The sequence below is a fragment of the Nematostella vectensis genome, chromosome 3 (assembly GCF_932526225.1).
Source record: "Nematostella vectensis chromosome 3, jaNemVect1.1, whole genome shotgun sequence".
NCBI classification, from domain to species: Eukaryota; Metazoa; Cnidaria; class Anthozoa; order Actiniaria; family Edwardsiidae; genus Nematostella; species Nematostella vectensis.
This window is the reverse complement of record NC_064036.1, coordinates 6,743,071-6,764,461: the sequence shown is the minus strand read 5'-3', so window position 1 is coordinate 6,764,461 and position 21,391 is coordinate 6,743,071. Positions and strand designations below refer to the sequence as shown.

General features: G+C 42.1%; 1 protein-coding gene across 1 annotated transcript; it reads left to right on the top strand.

The window, feature by feature from the left end:
* The first annotated feature begins 3,918 nt into the window (after nt 1-3,918).
* LOC5504085 (dynein axonemal assembly factor 1) lies at nt 3,919-20,831 on the top strand. Its single transcript, XM_048724580.1, has 14 exons — nt 3,919-4,074; nt 4,231-4,322; nt 4,569-4,683; nt 5,047-5,247; nt 6,441-6,513; nt 6,854-6,928; nt 7,015-7,079; nt 7,450-7,535; nt 7,926-7,996; nt 8,283-8,511; nt 10,961-11,008; nt 14,932-15,029; nt 18,154-18,222; nt 19,470-20,831. The coding sequence occupies exons 1-14, from the start codon at nt 4,019-4,021 to the stop codon at nt 19,830-19,832; spliced, it is 1,641 nt and encodes a 546-aa protein (XP_048580537.1). The 5' UTR covers nt 3,919-4,018; the 3' UTR covers nt 19,833-20,831.
* Nucleotides 20,832-21,391: the final 560 nt, after the last annotated feature.

Below are 21,391 nucleotides of genomic sequence, written 5' to 3'. Positions count from 1 at the left end.
GATTGTTGTTTCTGATAGTCTTTCTCATCTATTGTATCTCCTCAAGTAGTTGATCCGTTGAGCTTTTATCGTGTCAACCGTGTTTTTCCTGTGATTGTTTATAATAGTCTTTCTAATCTATGGTATCTCCAGTCCTCAAGTAGCTGGTCCGCTGAGCTTTTATCGTGTCAACAGTCTTCCTATTTCCTATGGTTGTTCCTATTTTTGCTCGTCTGGTTAGCAAATCAGTGACTTAGAAAATAATTTCCTCGTCAAATCAGTGACTTAGAAATAATTGCCTCGTCCCTTTCTCCCCCACCTGTCTTTCCATACTATAGCTTACCAACACACGCCTGCACTGAATCAGAAGCAGTGACTATATAGCGAGAAAGACTGATCTAACGGTTTTAGCCAGAGGAGATAACTGTTCATTCCCACCGTGCGCTCAAGCATAGAAAACCATTGATCACACCGCGAAGTTTATGTCTCAGGGTGGTCGAAAGCATAAAGCTCCCTGCAGTCAAAACGGGAAACACGCGCTTGCCTCTAGCAAATATTACAAAGGAGTTTGCAAGAATAAAGGGACCCGCTTGCAACTTACTAATACCTTTTAGTGTGTTAGCCACTACTGGGTTAGCTGCCGGACTGTTTCAAGCTTGGGCAAATGCTGGCATGGCGCGAATATCAGACATATTCAGGAAGTGAGGACAAAGAAGTTAGATGGCTTAATTGCCGAAACCATCCGGTTTATTATGAAGCACATTTTCTAGTAGCAAATCTAAACCTCTTCTGAGATGCTCTCCCATAAGAGAATAACGCCATAATGGGGGTTAACAGTAAATAGAATATCTGTTATTTTTCTTTGATCGGATCAATCTGACCTTGGTGGTAGTGAAACATTTAGTTTGCATTCAACAGTGATACCAAAATGGCGACGTAAGAGAAGAAGTCAGCAAAAAGGGAAAATAAAGGGCGCTTGTGGCATGCCTTGCAAAACTTACACTGTTCCAAAGCTAATTATGTACCTTAATAATTCTTAAGTTATAGAATCATCTTAGTTTATACGGTGAATCAGCAATACCCGAGAATATGCATCATTTGTACTTTGTACATGACATTTCGAGTTTCAAGCATGCAATATATGTTCAAAATACTCTACCATTTGTGCCTTTAACAACTTCTGGGTAAAAACGGTGCATCTCTGCTAATCATTTCCTACATAATCGATAAAAAAAAAGTATGAGCAGAAGATATAAAGAAATGCTATAGTACAAGATAGGTTAGGATCGCGACATAACTCGATTACCTCCATCTGTAGCCGCCGCCGACAGCGTGTCACGATTTCCCTGTGCCTTGACCTCTTTACCGTAACAGAAACAAGCTAAAGACTCATTGCGTCTTTCAAGAAATAAAGGACCTTTTACAGGTAAAAAAATGTGGAAATTCCTTAGCGGTATTCGGCTAAGTCTGTGCTTAAATCACCACATAGATTGACTGACGGTGCAAGCCTTATTCAATCATTCCAAGCGAGTTTAGAATGTCTGCAGTAACAAAATACCTTAAAATTCAAACATTACGTACTCGAGGTCACAGAGAAAATGAAAGGGCTTGGTTTATTCATAGACAGTTCGCATCACAGCTCGAACAGCAGGAGTGGGGCAGCAGACTGGTCCTTGAAACGAAGATCAAAGTGCTTCCTTCTACTTCCCCGTTTATGAAAAATGAAAAAAACATGGTTAATTAACATTGAATGCTTCCCGGAATATTGCATAGTCCTACCTTGGTTTGACTTGAGCATTTACCCACGAACATGAGCACATCCATATAAAAAGACAAAATTCTCGAACCACGAGGCACGAGCGATAGATGTAGGATTTATAATCTTCATGCTTTGTCATACACATAAATCCATAAAGCCGCAACTTCTGAGAAAAGAACCTTTCCCGAAAATATTGATTAGACTTCAATTGAGCTAACATAAGATCCAAGAAAATGCGAGTAACCAGGAAGGAATCTTTAAGTTTTCGCTTTTCAGACAAAGAGCTGTTTAATTTGATATCAATAAAAAGTGACGCTATCGTTTCGTCGAAGAATGTTCTAGAATGACGAACGTTTAACAATATGTGCCCCTCAGGTTGAAATTATATCTATTCTCTATTCCTTGTTTTTCTTCCAGACTTTGCCCAGCTTAAAGAGCGAAATACATTTCACAATGTTCTAATTAATTTCATTTTCGACCGAGAAGAACGCGAGGGGCTGGCCGAATAATTTCATGCCCGAGTTTGTCTATTTACTTTTCCCTTTGGCAGATTCAAGGCCGCACGATAGTCGAAGAAAGCCTATTTTACCTACATTGTTATCGCTTCTTCGAGATAATTCACATGTAAAGGTGTCTGTGTACCCTTGTACAAACTTTCTAAAATGATAATCACTTATAGTTGCCACCTCGCTAGGGTGAAGTCACGAAACGAAGTATAATCAATCTTGCCGCCATTAGTCCTCCGAAAACACGACAACACAAAGCCAAAGACCGTGTTCATAGAAAAAAAAGACTCTTAGCTAGAACTATTTATCGTGAAGACTTTTAAAAGTATATCCTAATAACACGCAGTGTACAAAGCTCTCGTGACTTCAAAACGATCACAGCACTGCCTAACAACTGGTTGAAACAAATGTTTCCGCCGAAATACAAAAATCTCTTTGCGCTCTATAAATCTGTAACATCGAAAACACTAGGCTACAAATACGAACAGGTTAAGAACAACATTTATCAGGCCAAACCTTACGGCTGGAGTAGCTTGCTTACATTTGCACGTTCTTCTTGAAGACGAGGAAATGGCTTGCGCGGGGAGGGCTTTTCTATCATAAGGGTTAGAACCGACCAATCAGAGATGAGCTTGGTCAAACACCGTTTGACAGGTAGACTATTCAGCATTTTTAGTCACGAACGACTCAAACGCGCTATAAAAATAAATGGCAATAAGAAAATAAAAAGTATGTCTAAGATGTTTTGATAATGTCACTGCTCTACCTATACTTCTTTGTTTGCCTGAATTTTTATTTTTTTTTGCCGAATTTTTGATGTCGTGCTGTGTATGTACGATTGGGTCAACATCGCTGAAGAGCTATTATAACCAGGGTATTTTGCCAGAAATTCACGCAACGTATTTAATTCTACCATCACTAGAATGACATGTCAAAGTCTCTAGTTCATGTAAGAATTTCTAGTTAAAAAGTTATAAATTACCCTAAAACGTATAAAAATATTTTTAATAGAAATAAAAATTTCACCGAATTTTGATACTCCCTTCACTACAGTTAATATTTAAAGGATAAAAACAATGTTTTTTTATTTTGTGGTTTATAACTAATACATAAAACTATGAATCACGAATTCTTTACTTTAACGATTTCACCTACTGCCTTCCTAGGATTTCATTTGAAAAGAAATTTCATACATCAACCCTCACTTACTGAATCTGTGGCGAAAATAACTTCCGATTTTTCTTAAAAATAGAATAACTTAAAGATTTACTTACTTTTCCGAAGCAAGAGAAAAGATACAGATCATAACAACTCGATCATCTGACTTTGCTTGTGTCTACAATCACTCACGCGATCCCCAGGATCACGTACCGGACGCACATTCACGCAAACGAGCCCGCTTGTACAGCGGTATTACGCGTAGCAGTCACGGAATCTTCGTGATTATGAACACGCAAGCTAGTCAGCGGTGATGATACTAAAATTGGTCATAAAATGAGTCGTGGGACTAGATTTCTCGATCTAAATGTTATAGCTTGTTGCTAAAATGAACATCCAAGATTCAAGATGCTCTTTGAGTGTTTTTTTTGTCGACATAGATCATGATGCGTCTGAATGTGGGTTCCCTGTGTATTCGAGCCCGAGACTGAGTCCGAATACTTGTTGCTATGCAGTATGAGCGCGTTACTATGTTGAGTGTGAGAGCGCCATTTTGGAAACAACAACAACAGACTAGGAATATATAGGGCTTTTTTTCGAGGTTTTACGGGATAAAATGCCGGAAAACACATCTACGATGGGAGATGAGAAAGCAGAGGACAAGTTTCCAAGGTTTGAATGTTTTTTTAGCAATTTTCTGCTGGCGTTTAAAGAATAACAACATTTTCGCTCATCTTATCCAACAATGATTTTTATCAAAGCAATCTTTTCTGCGTACTTTGCATTAACGTTTATAGAAGTCCCTCTTTTGCGTATGTCAATTTATAGGATGACCAAGAAAGCGCTGAAGCAAATCTGCAAAGACCAAAAGTTGTACCTAACGCCACACCTGAATGACATCTTGTACCTGCACTTCAGAGGTGAGACCTTGAAATAATTCTGTTTCATCGGGTATTTTAAAAAAGTCTCGGCTCAGTTTTTGATAAATTACCTTACTGAAGACAAACAAATAAGAGAGGTCATGAGAATGTCTGGGGAAGGTTGTTGTTGTTGTGCTTTCCTTACTGCTAGCTAAAATGCACCAAGAAATATGTCATTCTTATCTTCCTTCTAAGCTTATTCAGTTACTTGTCATGAATATTACATTTTCCTTTTCTATTTTGTAGGTTTTGGTAAGATTGAGAACCTAGAGGAGTACACAGGTGTAAAGTGTTTGTGGCTGGAATGTAATGGCATTGAGAAAATAGAGAATTTGGGCTTTATGAAGGAGTTAAAGTGCCTGTAAGTAAGAAGCAAGAACTGAAAATAGTTTTTTTATAATCTGACCACTGTCCACATGACCATTATATCATATATTACACATGTAAGAAATTCAAAAAGCAAAAATTTCACTGTTATCATTCATCATGTTTGATTTTACTGTTTGCACATGTAGCACTCCGTCTCTCTCCCTGGTTAGTCTCCTTTGCAGCTGTTTTGTCTGTTGCTAAAGAGCCCCAGCAGATTGCAAAGGAGACTAATCCCTGGTTGGATATTACTAAAAGAACATATAGCAACATATAATTCAGTGCACCGGTAACATCTTAATGGATGAATAAGTGTGTTTTACCTTGCTCACATAATTTTATTGTTGCTCTTTTCTAGCTATCTACAGCAGAACATGCTGAAGAAGGTGGAAAACTTGGAGGAGCTAGATGGATTGGATACACTCAATGTCAGCAACAACATTATCAGATCTATTGAGAACATTGCCTGCCTTCCTGTACTCAACACCCTACAAATAGCACACAACAGGCTGGCCTCAGCTGGGGATATCAAGGAGCTTGCTAGCTGCCAGAAACTCAGGTTAGAAGATGAGAATCTTTAAGCCCAGTGCAAAAAGTGGTAACATTGGCCATCACTGTGTAGAAAGCTTGCCCGATGAGCCACAAGGCAAAGAAAAAGTTTGCAAACTTCTTTACAGCACCTCCTTATAATGGTACACAAGCAGCACCTACTTTGCTGGGCCAATCTCGCTTGCAATACTGGTGCTGTTTGCACTAGGCTTTAGATTATGACGGTTGCATGTAAGTGCTTTTGAAGCAGAAACTAATGTGTTCATTAGCAAATGCCCACATTATGACATTGTATGGCAAAAGACAATTAGTACTTCATTTGCATCCACCTATTAACAGTGAAAATATTTTTATGTTAGTCTTCCACATATGAGCAGTTCTTTGTTACAGACGTTACATTTGGAACACATAAATATCTATGTTTAAAAAAAATTGTTTATTTTCCTGTTTGCTGATTTGGCTACCACAACAATAGCAACATTTTTTTTACCCCTAAGCTTACATGATACATTCTTTTTTTAGGATACAAAATAAATATTTAAGGGTTACTAGCATCTGAAATAACTTAAGGGTTAACAAGGACGGATGCCTACTCTTTTTAGTGTTTGTCCCAATTATTTTTTTGCAGGGAACAAGAAACCAGAAAACTTCTTAACAAAATATTCACATACAAAACATAAACTACAAACCAGAAAAAAAAATTATGACTTATAAATGGTACTACAGCTAACAATAGGAGAATAAAGACAGCCCTTAGGGGTGATAGGCATCTCCTGCTGTTCAGAGATTCAATGCACTCAATTTAGGGTGCCTAGAGTCTATGTGTAGTAAAAAAATGTCTGGTTGTTTTATTTTCAATACCAATTGTCATGTCAATAATGGCTAACTCAATGGCCTGTTTTTAGACAGCATGGTGGCAGTGGTAAATATCAATCCATCACTGCCTCAACCTACAATGGAAACAATAACTTTGTAAATGTTAGATTTCAATGCCTATAGCATGTGTTGCTATATTTGCTTGACTGTTTGATTGCTATAGCACCCTAGAATTTATTTTATAATGCAACAGAATGATTATAAAAGGATTGATTGATTCAATTTTACCATTTATTTGCTCTTGCCTATATTTCATCTCCATGGTAACTTTTGTTTTCAGATCACTTTGAGTCATATTTAATAACCACATCCACTGGCTTTTTTCAGTATTGTTGATCTCTCTTACAACAAGATTGATGACCCCAATATAGTGGATGTCTTAGCTGAGATGCCTAATTTGGTGAGAGCTCATATTTTTGGTGTGTGTCAGTTACTTATAGTTACTCTATGTAAAATGGTTTGATAAGAACATGATAGGTAGTTTCAATTATTTTAGGGGTTTCAAATTTTCATTAGTTTTTGGGTTGAAACTTTGCCTGGGGTTTTCATGTTTTGTGGAAATTTTGGTTAATTTAACGCTTCAAAGCTGTCCTGTGAATAATTTTCTGTTAACTTGAAACATATTGTATTAGGCAAACATTTCTACAGTTGAAGGCATGATGTCATGAAATTGGCAGAAACCACGAAATTTAAAGCATTTTTATTTGTACTCTACTGTAACTATTTTTGTTTGTTTTCAGAGCGTTCTTAATTTAATTGGAAATCCTGTCATCAAGAAAATTAAAAATTACAGGAAAAACATGATTCTAAAACTAGTGAGTTGCCTTTGAGTCATTTGAGAGTTTTTTTTCATTTGTTATCTGTTAACAGATAAATGTGATAACTTTGCATTTTATTATAGAAAAACTTGAAATATCTGGATGACAGGCCAGTGTTTCCAAGAGAGCGGGCTTGCACAGAAGCATGGTAGGTTGTGTATAGGTTAAAATAAAATTAAGATTAAATGGTCAGGATTTCTAAAAAGGGTGGTACACCATCCAGATGGGTGAGTGGACCCTCCTTGATCAGAACTCGTTTATTAATGTGCCCCACTAAAACAACATTTCCCAAACCAGCTTTCCCTGCCACTGTGTGGTGAACCAAACTATAAATCATATTGTGTTTACATCTCTTCTAAAATTTACAGTCAAGAGTTGGCGTAAGTTCCACATCTACCCACCACTGCTGGATAGGGTTATTATAAATAAAGATCATGCAATGTTTTTACTTTTGCTTTGTGGAAAATAGCAGTCAGGTGGTAAACATAAGTAACTGAAGCTTTTATTTACAAATGTAGGGCTCAGGGAGGGCCTGCAGCTGAAAAAGAAGAAAGAGAAAGATGGATAAACAAAGAGAGGCAGAAGATGGAGGATGGCTTTAATGGTGATGAGTTACAGTAGTATTACAAGATTAAAATAACTGAAGTTATTCTCAAATACTCACTCCTCAAATAGATGCAGCGCATTTGACTAAAAACCATTATTATGCATTAATAAAGCAAGGTTAATTTCAATAAAAATATTGTTAAATAAGTTGATTCTCAAACTTTTGCAACAACAAATTTTTCTTCCATGCATAATTTAGCTGTGAAGTTAGAAAATTCCACACACACATCCTGTGATTTAAAAAAATATAGCTGCCACCCAACAAATGCTGCTTTGAAATAAAGTGGCATAGCTGATGTCAAGAGAACACATATTTCCCTTTATATTTCCATTCTCCTGTATACCAGTCTACCAGTCAGATTCTTTAACAATCTCTGTGATCCTCCAGAGTTAGCCAAGCTACGCAAAGGCTCACTACGAGAAAAAGAGGATCTTCTAGCAGAGGAACAATATAGGAAGGTAAAAACCAATATACTTTAGAGGTGGCATTGAGAATACATAAAAGCCACCCCATTGCCAGATTTAGCTTGCTAGTGGCAATTAAACCATTTAACGTTAAAGTTACATACAGTAAACATTTCAATATTGTTATGTAGTTATCTAATTTTACATTTGCAGCCCTTGATGTAACAAAGCAATGTACCCTAGGCTCGCTCATGCCTGAGAAGCAGTCTGTGAAACACTGTGCTATTGCCTCTCTAAAGGTGCTAGACTATACTTAACATTCTTCATCATGTGCTTGCAGGAAGAGATGGCCGGTACCACAGATGAAGATCTACTCCGCATATGGGATGAAAAGCCAGTAACTAGTACACGCCCTATTGATGAGAATATTGAAATAGCATGTAAGGAGATTACTGAGGAGATGGAGACAATCACCATACGACCCCAGAGCACCCCTCAGGGGATCTTCGGGTCAAGGCCACAACAGCAGAGACAGGCAGGGCCATTGTTATCAGAGATTGTGTCCCAAGGTACGTGAAATTGAAGATCCAAAAGATCTAAAAGATCCAAAACAACCTGCATACAAACATTGTAACAAAAAAAAATTTTCATTCAACCTTTTGAGTTGCCACATTGTTCAGAATCCCAGGGGGTGGTGGATTGGGTGGATAATCCACTCCCCTTTTTTGAGTAAAAAAAAAACAGTCACTTTGTTTGAAGAAAATAAATGTCTGAGGGACGGGAGGTACTGTCCATGTGCCTTTGCCTGCTTGACTTTGCTGTCACGACCATCCAATTTAGTATGAAGTAGTTAGATCGGCGGATTTTGTCTCTGAGCCTACCGGTTCAGAGACAAAATCCGCTGAGGAAGACTGGACCCTTTTTAGAGACACTCTTCAAGACTCAATCGACAAGGCCATTCCATCCAAGTTTGTATCTGGTAGAACCAGTCTCCCCTGGTTAAACCCAACGTTGCGTCGGCTTGTCCGGAAGAAAAACCGGCTCCATGCCAAGTTCAAGAAGACCAGGTGTTCCAGGCTGCGGGATAAATGGCCAAACATCAGAAGGAAACTAAGCCATGCCCTGCTCCAAGCGCAAAGCAGCTATATAAACAACATGATGTGAAGTCCAATCCGAAGCCCTTCTGGCAGTTCATCAGATCCCAAAGAAAATACAGTCAATCTATGCCACTACTAAAAGCAACGAATGGCCGGCTTGTGGAGTCCGACATTGGAAAGTCGGAAATGCTAAACCAGCACTTTCGGAAAAATTTCATTACCATTACCATTACTCAAGCGCAGATTCCCCCAGATTCCAACCATTGCCGTCACAGAGGAGGGAGTTCGCAAGTTACTTGCAGGTCTCAAGTCATCAAAAGCAGCTGGCCCTGATGGTTTCCATCCACGCGTGCTAAAGGAGTGTGCACCGGTGATCTCGCCAATATTAAAACAGATCTTCCAGAAGTCCCTGGACGCCTGCAACCTGCCCCGGGAGTGGCGCATTGCGAACATATGCCCTGTACACAAGAAAGGCGACCGATCTCTTGCCTCCAACTATCGTCCAATTTCTCTTACTAGCGTTATTTGCAAGATACTAGAACACATTGTGTCCCAGAGTGTTTGTGTCAATGGGGCAAAGTCAAGCTGGACGCGGGTTACATCAGGTGTGCCCCAAGGTACTGTCCTTGGCCCAGTCCTGTTTAACCTGTTTATAAATGACATACAAGAATCTGTACAGTCCGAGATCAGACTCTTTGCAGACGACTGTATTTGTTACCGCACTATTAGATCGCGAGAGGATTGCGAAGAGCTACAGCGAGACATATCGAGACTCGCGTCCTGGGCTGACCAGTGGTCCATGAGCTTCCAAGCAATCAAGTGTAACATGATCCGCATCTCAAGGAAAACCAGAAACAACATCAACCACCTGTACTATCTCGAAGGTGTGGCCCTGGACTTTGTTGAGGAAATAAAGTACCTCGGAGTCACAATTAAAAGGGACCTCCGATGGAACAGACATGTTGCTGAAACAGTGAGCAAGGCAAACAAGATCCTAGGCCTACTTAGGCGGAACCTGCACTTTTGCGACACAAAAGCGAAAGAAGCAGCCTACGTTGGCCTCGTTAGGCCGCTGTTGGAATATGCAAGTGCTATCTGGGACCCGCAGACCAGCAAGCTCATCGTCGAGATCGAGAAAGTCCAGAGGCGTGCAGCACGCTTTGTTACGGCAGACTTCTTCTCCTTCGAACCCAGCACAATGACGCGCCTCCCTTCCGAACTGGGTTGGCAACCACTCGAATACCGCAGGCGCACCTCATCATTGGTGCTCCTAAACAGTGGCCTAAATAATGCCTCTATCCTGCCACTCGAAGATCTGAGGAAACCGTCTCGCGCCTTGCCCCACACTCAACACTCTGAATTCTATACTATTCCTAACGCTAGAACTGACATATATAAATATAGTTTTTTGCCCCGTGCACTGAGACTGTGGAACAACCTTCCACAGTCTGTAATTGACACGAGAGGCTGCCCAGAGGCCTTCCACGCTGGGCTTTAGACTCGGCACTGCGCTGCGCACTGACATATTGTACAATAGGTTGCGCAATTTTTTAAAGTGAAGTGAAGTGAAGATCTATGTGACCTACCAAGAACCACTTATCCATCCCCCATTTTGAAATTCTAGATCTGTCCCTGAATCCTGTTAAAAAAGAACAATCCAACTGGTTCGATACCCTGGTCCCCATACCTATAATATATGTGGTTCAAGACACCATAGTATAGATCCCAATTACTTATCTCTACGGTGCTCGAACTTGCAAAACCAGCAAGTTTTTAAACATATTCAGGAGAGTTTGAAAAAAAATTAAATAAATGTGTAAATAATGACACATATACATAGTATATGTATAGAATCGTTATATGTATAGAATCATTATTTTTTAGGTGAATATTATACAATATTTTTCATGTTTTATTTCAGATAATAGTGAATCACAGGCTGACAGAGTACTCATTACAGAGATGAGAGGTACAGAGATGAAATGCTTGGATAAGATTATATTAACATATCTTGCTAAGTTTTACTTAGTATACTTTTTGTAGCATGTTTCTCAAAGACATGTCCATCACCTTCTACTGAGTAGTTCGAGCCTTAAATTCACCATGCTAGTAGTGTCTCTCAGACACGCTGCTGTACCCATGTTACCCCATACCCATGTTACCCCATGCCCATGTTACCCCATACCCATGTTACCCCATACCCATGTTACCCCATACCCATGTTACCCCATACCCATGTTACCCCATACCCATGTTACCCCATGCCCATGTTACCCCATGCCCATGTTACCCCATACCCATGTTACCCCATACCCATGTTACCCCATCCCCATGTTACCCCATACCAATATTATCCCATCACCATGTTACCCTGTACCCATGTTACCTCATTCCGTTACCCTGTACCCATGTTACCCCATCCCCATGTTACCCTGTACCCATGTTACCCCATACCCATGTTACCTTGTACCCATGTTACCCTGTACCCATGTTACCCCATCCCCATGTTACCCCATCCCCATGTTACCCCATACCCATATTACCCTGTACCCATGTTACCCCATACCCATGTTACCCCATACCCATGTTACCCCATACCCATGTTACCCCATGCCCATGTTACACCATGCCCATGTTACCCCATACCCATGTTACCCCATACCCATGTTACCCCATACCCATGTTACCCCGTATCCATGTTACCCCGTACCCATGTTACCCCGTACCAATATTATCCCATCACCATGTTACCCTGTACCCGTGTTACCTCATACCCATGTTACCCTGTACCCATGTTACCCCATCCCCATGTTACCCTGTACCCATGTTACCCCATACCCATGTTACCCCATACCCATGTTACCCTGTACCCATGTTACCCTGTACCCATGTTACCCCATACCCATGTTACCCCATACCCATGTTACCCTGTACCCATGTTACCCCATACCCATTTTACCCCATACCCATGTTACCCCATACCCATGTTACCCCATACCCATGTTACCCCGTATCCATGTTACCCCGTACCCATGTTACCCCGTACCAATATTATCCCATCACCATGTTACCCTGTACCCGTGTTACCTCATACCCATGTTACCCTGTACCCATGTTACCCCATCCCCATGTTACCCTGTACCCATGTTACCCCATACCCATGTTACCCCATACCCATGTTACCCTGTACCCATGTTACCCTGTACCCATGTTACCCCATACCCATGTTACCCCATACCCATGTTACCCTGTACCCATGTTACCCCATACCCATTTTACCCCATACCCATATTACCCTGTACCAATGTTACCCTGTACCCATGTTACCCCATCCCCATGTTACCCCATCCCCATGTTACCCCATACCCATGTTACCTTGTACCCATGTTACCCTGTACCCATGTTACCCCATCCCCATGTTACCCTGTACCCATGTCACCCCATATCCATGTTACCCTGTACCCATGTTACCCCATACCCATGTTATCCTGTACTTATGTTACCCTGTACCCATGTTACCCCATACCCATGTTACCCCATACCCATGTTACCCCATACCCATGTTACCCCATCCCCATGTTACCCCATACCCATGTTACCCCATACCCATGTTACCCCATACCCATGCTACCCCATACCCATGTTACCCCATCTCCATGTTACCCCATCCCCATATTACCCTGTACCCATGTTACCCCATACCCATGTTACCCCATACCCATGTTACCCCATACCCATGTTACCCCATCCCCATCTTACCCCATACCCATATTACCCTGTACCCATGTTACCCCATACCCATGTTACCTTGTACCCATGTTACCCCATCCCCATGTTACCCCATACCCATGTTACCCCATCCCATGTTACCCCATCCCCATCTTACCCCATACCCATATTACCCTGTACCCATCTTACCCCATACCCATATTACCCTGTACCCATGTTACCCCATGCCCATGTTACCCCATCCCCATCTTACCCCATACCCATATTACCCTGTACCCATCTTACCCCATACCCATATTACCCTGTACCCATGTTACCCCATGCCCATGTTACCCCATCCCCATGTTACCCTGTACCCATGTTACGCCATACCCATGTTACCCCATACCCATGTTACCCTGCACCCATGTTACCCCATCCCCATGTTACCCTGTACCCATGTTACCCCATACCCATGTTACCCCATACCCATGTTACCCCATCCCCATGTTACCCCATCCCCATCTTACCCCATACCCATATTACCCTGTACCCATGTTACCCCATACCCATGTTACCTTGTACCCATGTTACCCCATCCCCATGTTACCCCACACCCATGTTACCCCATCCCCATGTTACCCCATCCCCATCTTACCCCATACCCATATTACCCTGTACCCATCTTACCCCATACCCATATTACCCTGTACCCATGTTACCCCATGCCCATGTTACCCCATCCCCATGTTACCCTGTACCCATGTTACGCCATACCCATGTTACCCCATACCCATGTTACCCTGCACCCATGTTACCCCATCCCCATGTTACCCTGTACCCATGTTACCCCATACCCATGTTACCCTGTACCCTTGTTACCCCATCCCCATATTACCCCATCCCCATGTTACCCCATCCCCATGTTACCCCATCCCATGTTACCCTGTACCCATGTTACCCCATACCCATGTTACCCCATACCCATGTTACCCCATCCCCATGTTATCCCATCCCCATGTTACCCTGTACCCATGTTACCCTGTACCCATGTTACCCCATACCCATGTTACCCCATACCCATGTTACCCCATACCCATGTTACCCCATACCCATGTTACCCCATACCCATGTTACCCTGTACCGATACCCCATACCCATTATACCCCATCCCCATGTTACCCCATCCCCATGTTACCCCATCCCCATGTTACCCCATCCCCATGTTACCCTGTAGTCATGTTACCCTGTACCCCTGTTACCCTGTACCCCTGTTACCCTTTACCCATGTTACCCCATCCCCATGTTACCCTGTACCCATGTTACCCCATCCCCATGTTACCCTTTTCCCATGTTACTCCATCCCCATGTTACCCTGTACCCATGTTATCCTGTACCCATGTTACCCCATCTCCATGTTACCCTGTACCCATGTTACCTTGTACCCATGTTACCCTGTACCCATGTTACCCCATCCCCATGTTACCCCATCTCCATGTTACCCTGTACCCATGTTACCCCATACCCATGTTACCCCATCTCCATGTTACCCTGTACCCATGTTAGCCTTTACCCATGTTACCCTGTACCCATGTTACCCCATGCCCATGTTACCCCATCCCCATGTTACCCCATCTCCATGTTACCCTGTACCCATGTTATCCTGTACCCATGTTACCCCATCTCCATGTTACCCTGTACCCATGTTACCCTGTACCCATGTTACCCTGTACCCATGTTACCCCATGCCCATGTTACCCCATCCCCATGTTACCCCATCTCCATGTTACCCTGTACCCATGTTACCCCATACCCATGTTACCCCATCTCCATGTTACCCTGTACCCATGTTAGCCTTTACCCATGTTACCCTGTACCCATGTTACCCTGTACTTATGTTACCCCATCCCCATGTTACCCCATCCCCATGTTACCCCATCCCCATGTAACCCTGTACCCATGTTAGCCTTTACCCATGTTACCCTGTACCCATGTTACCCTGTACTTATGTTACCCCATCCCCATGTTACCCTGTACTTATGTTACCGTGTACCCATGTTACCCCATCCCCATGTAACCCTGTACCCATGTTACCCCATCCCCATGTAACCCTGTACTCGTGTTACCTTTTACCCATGTTAACCTGTACCCCTCTGTACTGAAGCTTGTATTGATCATTTACAGACGAGGATGGTGTGGAGACGATAACTCTGGGAGTAGAGAAGAGAAAGATGGCATCTAAGATTTACATAGAAGAGGACGATAACCAGAGCGATATAGATGTAGGTTTTTCATTTCTTACAACCTCCAATACTGTATCGCCCTTGCCCATTTAATCATCCCAATATAATCACCCTGCTCGTGTGTGTCATGTACACACACGAGCAGGGTGATCATATTGGGGATGATTAAATGGGCAAGGGCGAGAAAGATGGCATCTAAGATTTACATAGAAGAGGAATATAACCAGAGCGATATAGATGTAGGTTTTTCATTTCTTACAACCTCCAATACTGTATCGCCCTTGCCCATCTAATCATCCCCAATATGATCACCCTGCTCGTGTGTGTGTACATGTCCATCTTATCATCCCCAATTTGATCACCCTGCTTGTGTGTGTACATGCCCATCTAATCATCACCAATATGATCGCCCCACTCGTGTGTGTATATGACCATCTAATCATCCCCAATATGATCGCCCTGCTCGTGTGTGTGTACATGTCCATCTAATCATCCCCAATTTGATCACCCTGCTCGTGTGTGTACATGTCCATCTAATCATCCCCAATTTGATCACCCTGCTCGTGTGTGTGTACATGTCTATCTAATCATTCCCAATTTTATCACCCTGCTCGTGTGTGTACATGCCCATCTAATCATCCCCAATATGATCGCCCTGCTCGTGTGTGTGTACATGTCCATCTTATCATCCCCAATTTGATCACCCTGCTTGTGTGTGTACATGCCCATCTAATCATCACCAATATGATTGCCCCACTCGTGTGTGTATATGACCATCTAATCATCCCCAATATGATCGCCCTGCTCGTGTGTGTGTGTACATGTCCATCTTATCATCCCCAATTTGATCACCCTGCTCGTGTGTGTACATGCCCATCTAATCATCCCCAATATGATCGCCCCACTCGTGTGTGTACATGCCCATCTAATCATCCCCAATATGATCGCCCTGCTCGTGTGTGTGTACATGTCCATCTTATCACCCCCAATTTGATCACCCTGCTTGTGTGTGTACATGTCCATCTTATCATCCCCAATTTGATCGCCCCACTCGTGTGTGTACATGTCCATCTAATCATCCCCAATATGATCGCCCCACTCGTGTGTGTACATGTCCATCTAATCATCCCCAATGTGATCGCCCCACTCGTGTGTGTACATTTCTATCTAATCATCCCCAATTTGATCATCCTGCTCGTGTGTGTACATGTCCATCTAATCATCCCCAATTTGATCACCCTGCTTGTGTGTGTACATGTCTATCTAATTATCCCCAATATGATCACCCTGCTCGTGTGTGTACATGTCCATCTAATCATCCACAATTTGATCACCCCACTCGTGTGTGTATATGTCCATCTAATCATCCCCAATTTGATCGCCCCAGTGGTGTGTGTACATGTCCATCTAATCATCCCCAATGTGATCGCCCCACTCGTGTGTGTATATGACCATCTAATCATCCCCAATATGATCACCCTGCTCGTGTGTGTACATGTCTATCTAATCATCCCCAATATGATCGCCCCACTCGTGTGTGTACATGTCCATCTAATCATCCCCAATGTGATCGCCCCACACGTGTGTGTACATGTCCATCCAATCATCCCCAATGTGATCGCCCCACTCGTGTGTGTACATGTCCATCTAATCATCCCCAATATGATCGCCCCACTCGTGTGTGTACATGTCCATCTAATCATCCCCAATGTGATCGCCCCACACGTGTGTGTACATGTCCATCCAATCATCCCCAATGTGATCGCCCCACTCGTGTGTGTACATGTCCATCTAATCATCCCCAATATGATCGCCCCACTCGTGTGTGTACATGTCTATCTAATCATCCCCAATGTGATCGCCCCACCCGTGTGTGTACATGTCCATCTAATCATCCCCAATATGATCGCCCCACTCGTGTGTGTACATGTCTATCTAATCATCCCCAATATGATCATCCTGCTCGTGTGTGTACATGTCCATCTAATCATCCCCAATTTGATCACCCTGCTTGTGTGTGTACATGTCTATCTAATTATCCCCAATATGATCACCCTGCTCGTGTGTGTACATGTCCATCTAATCATCCCCAATATGATCGCCCCACTCGTGTGTGTACATGTCCATCTAATCATCCCCAATTTGATCGCCCCAGTGGTGTGTGTACATGTCCATCTAATCATCCCCAATGTGATCGCCCCACTCGTGTGTGTATATGACCATCTAATCTTCCCCAATATGATCACCCTGCTCGTGTGTGTACATGTCTATCTAATCATCCCCAATATGATCGCCCCACTCGTGTGTGTACATGTCCATCTAATCATCCCCAATGTGATCGCCCCACACGTGTGTGTACATGTCCATCCAATCATCCCCAATGTGATCGCCCCACTCGTGTGTGTACATGTCCATCTAATCATCCCCAATATGATCGCCCCACTCGTGTGTGTACATGTCCATCTAATCATCCCCAATGTGATCGCCCCACACGTGTGTGTACATGTCCATCCAATCATCCCCAATGTGATCGCCCCACTCGTGTGTGTACATGTCCATCTAATCATCCCCAATATGATCGCCCCACTCGTGTGTGTACATGTCTATCTAATCATCCCCAATGTGATCGCCCCACCCGTGTGTGTACATGTCCATCTAATCATCCCCAATGTGATCACCCTGCTCGTGTGTGTACATGTCCATGTAATCATCCCCAATATGATCGCTCCACTCGTGTGTGTACATGTCCATCTAACCATCCCCAATATGATCGCCCCACTCGTGTGTGTACATGTCCATCTAATCATCCCCAGTATGATCACCCTGCTCGTGTGTGTACATGTCCATCTAATCATCCCCAATATGATCGCCCCACTCGTGTGTGTACATGTCCATCTAATCATCCCCAATTTGATCACCCTGCTTGTGTGTGTACATGTCCATCTAATCATCCCCAATATGATCACCCTGCTCGTGTGTGTACATGTCCATCTAATCATCCCCAATATGATCACCCTGCTCGTGTGTGTACATGCCCATCTAATCATCCCCAATTTGATCAACCTGCTCGTGTGTGTACATGTCCATTTAATCATCCCCAATTTGATCACCCCACTCGTGTGTGTATATTGCGCTTCTAATCATCCCGTTTTTTGACTGACAGGATTTGCCCGACCTCGAGGACGTCGATGTGACTGACCCTTTGTTCGTCAAAAACTTTACCAAACAAGAGGTCAGTGCCTTGATGAGGTTTTACGCGTTTAGCACACTCTTACAAGTAATGCTTTCCCAACTCTCAAATTTTTTTTATTGAGGGTAAGCACTTAAGTAGTCTCTTTCGCAGGCGTTTTTAGCCAGGCGTCGTTGGCTGCCTGCCTAAAAACGCCTGCGAGGGAGGCTAGCACTTAACGTCATCTATTAAAATAGATGACGTTTTTATTGAGGGTAAGCACTTGATATCTTCAGATAATTTACACGTGTCCGTCGTATAACAAAATGAAGAGAATAAAGATTATTTACACTATTTACAAAAAGAAACTAGGTTTTGGGGTTACAGGATGATGCGCTTATTTGCGCTTGTAAAAGATGTCGAGGATTTCATTTGTTTTACATCAATGGGAAGAGTTTCAAATATTCAAAATTTTTCAAAAAGGAGAACCGTGTTTCGCCAAACGTACGATTACACAGGATGGTAAAGGGTTTTTTTGTGAAATGAGATTTGGCCATTTTTCACTGTCGAGAAACGTGAAATCGTCCATTTCGACATCCGTGAAACGTGATTTAACTCTCCTCGTAAAACGTGATTTGGAAGCTTCAAGTCTCCGTCAATCGAGATTTAGCTCAAATTTTTGAGTGTGTTGAACGGAGAAAGGGACTTTTCCAAAATAGATAGATATGTATTGTCGTATGCAGTAAATATAAGTATTTTTGGATTTTTGACGTGGCACTACTGTATTTGCGTGTTATGGACGCGATATACGGTATCTTAAAACGTGAAACGTGAACAAGCCATTTCTCGGGTTCGTGAAACGTGATCCCTATCCCCCTTGACCACCCTGATTACAGAGTGCGAGTTGCAGGTCTCACAAGGCTAGCCACTCATATAATTTTGTTTCGGCTCCTTTGAACGTATTCCAGAAAAAAAAGGATCGAATGCTCAGTATGGCTCACTGCAAATCATAAACTCTATACGCAAATTAGATACACAACAGATGGCGTCTAAAAAAAATCTCGTCTAAAACCAGAACACCGTCCATATAAAACACTATTCGCTCATAGAACTTTGTTATGATTTTTACTAAATATTTGACAAAATATTAGAGGAAAATTCAAAACATCCTCAAAACAAACTCAAAATATAAGTTTTCACTTCAATTGAAAATATACAATTGTTTCTCTGAATCAGCTAATGGAAATGGATGGAAATAAAATACAAAATAGCGACTGATCGCTTTCTTCACACTTGCCTTTATATCACAGAAACCTCTCTTTACTGAACTAAAGATGCCCCTAGAAATCCAGGCTCGTTCCAGTCCTCTAATCCAAGAACTCGACACTCCATCCGCATCCAATAACAAGACTAGACTCATCATAGAGAATATCACCCATACTAGTCCGCATGCGCGACATGAAGCCGCTGACCATCCAACTGAGGATTCCGAGGATGGCGTAGAGGGGAGGTTACATATGGAGAGTGCTAAGGAAAATTCGCTGTTCAGTGATATACAGAGGCTAGCCGCGACTGTTGGGTCCACTATAGACCGGGAACCCTTGGATATTAACAGAGAGAAGCGAGCCTTCCAGAGAAAGGCTAGGAGAGACAGTCTAGATGGTCTGGACTAGGGTACTTGTGAATGAACTATTGATAAAGATCACTAGTTGTGCTATGATAGGAAGAGATGTGTGCGCAATAACCTGATGAGAGTCAACGCAACAGCTTTGCCACTAATCCCTATACCGTAGCACAAACACAGGGTGGTGGTGTTTTAGGTCCACAGAGCTATGATCTCCTAAACTTTACTCGAAATATCTAGTCGATATATCGCAAATGGAAATTGATGCTTTTTCGTTGATATTTTTCCAGGGTGACGAAATGGTCGCTGACAGATGTTTTTCCGTGAACAAAAAGAGCAATAACGAGATTTCAATTTTCCTAAACCCCGTATGTTTTTGTTTTCGACACAGTAGCACAAACACAGAGGGTGGGGGAGTTTTAGATCTATAGAACTATGATCTTAACTTTATTATTCTTTCTCATAACTAATTGCAGCAAGGACAATAAAAACACTAGCAACAGAAATATTGACAGAAGTGTAGTAACAATATAAAAAAATGTCAGAAAACAGCGGTATACAAGACCAACAACAGCGATAGTCATTTCTATACCACAAGAAGAACAGCAACGGGATATTCGTGCAAGCAATAACGAACAATAGCTGACGAAATAGCGGCATAAGTAACACCAGTAATAACTATTTCTATACCATAAAAGACAACAAAAGCAACGAGGTATTCGAGAAGGCAATAACGACAACAATAAAGCGGGGCCAGTAGAAACTGTGGCGAGAAAAGATAAGCAAACCCACTAAAACTAGTATCTCATAAAGAAGTTTATCGTCGATAGCAAAAAGAACAAAACAATACTTAAATATCTATATTTGTAGGGTAATTTATGGACCCAAACAAGATAGTCCTTTTATTGGTTAATGTCCATATTTTGATGCCAACGGTCGCAAAGTTTTTACTGTGCTTTTAACAAGTATTTACTGTAAATAATTTGAGTCATTGAGTCATTGTTATTGAGTCTTTTACAACATGAATTAAATATATCATTAATAGTCACGATTGTTTAAACTTTCTTAGCCCCAAGGGAAGGGGGCTGGTGGCTATTCAGGTTTGGGTATGAGGATCATCATATCTTGTAGCATCTTCTCCAAACAGAAACCGACGTACCGCAAAAGGTACGCAACACAAAAAGTCCTCTTGATTCTATCTAAGTTCCCAACGGTAGAAGGGCAGCTGTTTTCCCCCCTTTGCCACACCTTTGGTATTGTTTTCAACCAATATTGGTATACAAAATTGCGAAAACAAAAATCGAAATAACCATCCACAAAACAAAGTCGTATATATACTTCACTTATCAAATTCAGTCAATATATATATAGAAATAAAGTTATGCTTTTTCACCAGTGCAACATGGCAGGTGACAGATGTTTTGTCGTGAACAAAAAAAAACAATAGGGTTTCAATTTTCCTAAACTTCGTATGTTTTTGTTTTCAATGAATATGTGAGATGCACACAAAATAAAGTGATGCAATATGCGTACCTCTTAACGTGTTGTCTACGAAACAATGTCAACTGATCGCTCCCTGTATTGAGAAGGCGTTATCATAGCGGATTT

Excerpts from the sequence above, each read along its gene's own strand:
- LOC5504085 (XM_048724580.1), top strand. The coding sequence starts at position 4,019 with ATGCCGGAAAACACATCTACGATGGGAGATGAGAAAGCAGAGGACAAG. Across the intron at positions 4,075-4,230 it reads GCAGAGGACAAGTTTCCAAG|GATGACCAAGAAAGCGCTGA; the intron begins GTTTGAATGTTT and ends GTCAATTTATAG. Across the intron at positions 4,323-4,568 it reads CTTGTACCTGCACTTCAGAG|GTTTTGGTAAGATTGAGAAC; the intron begins GTGAGACCTTGA and ends TCTATTTTGTAG.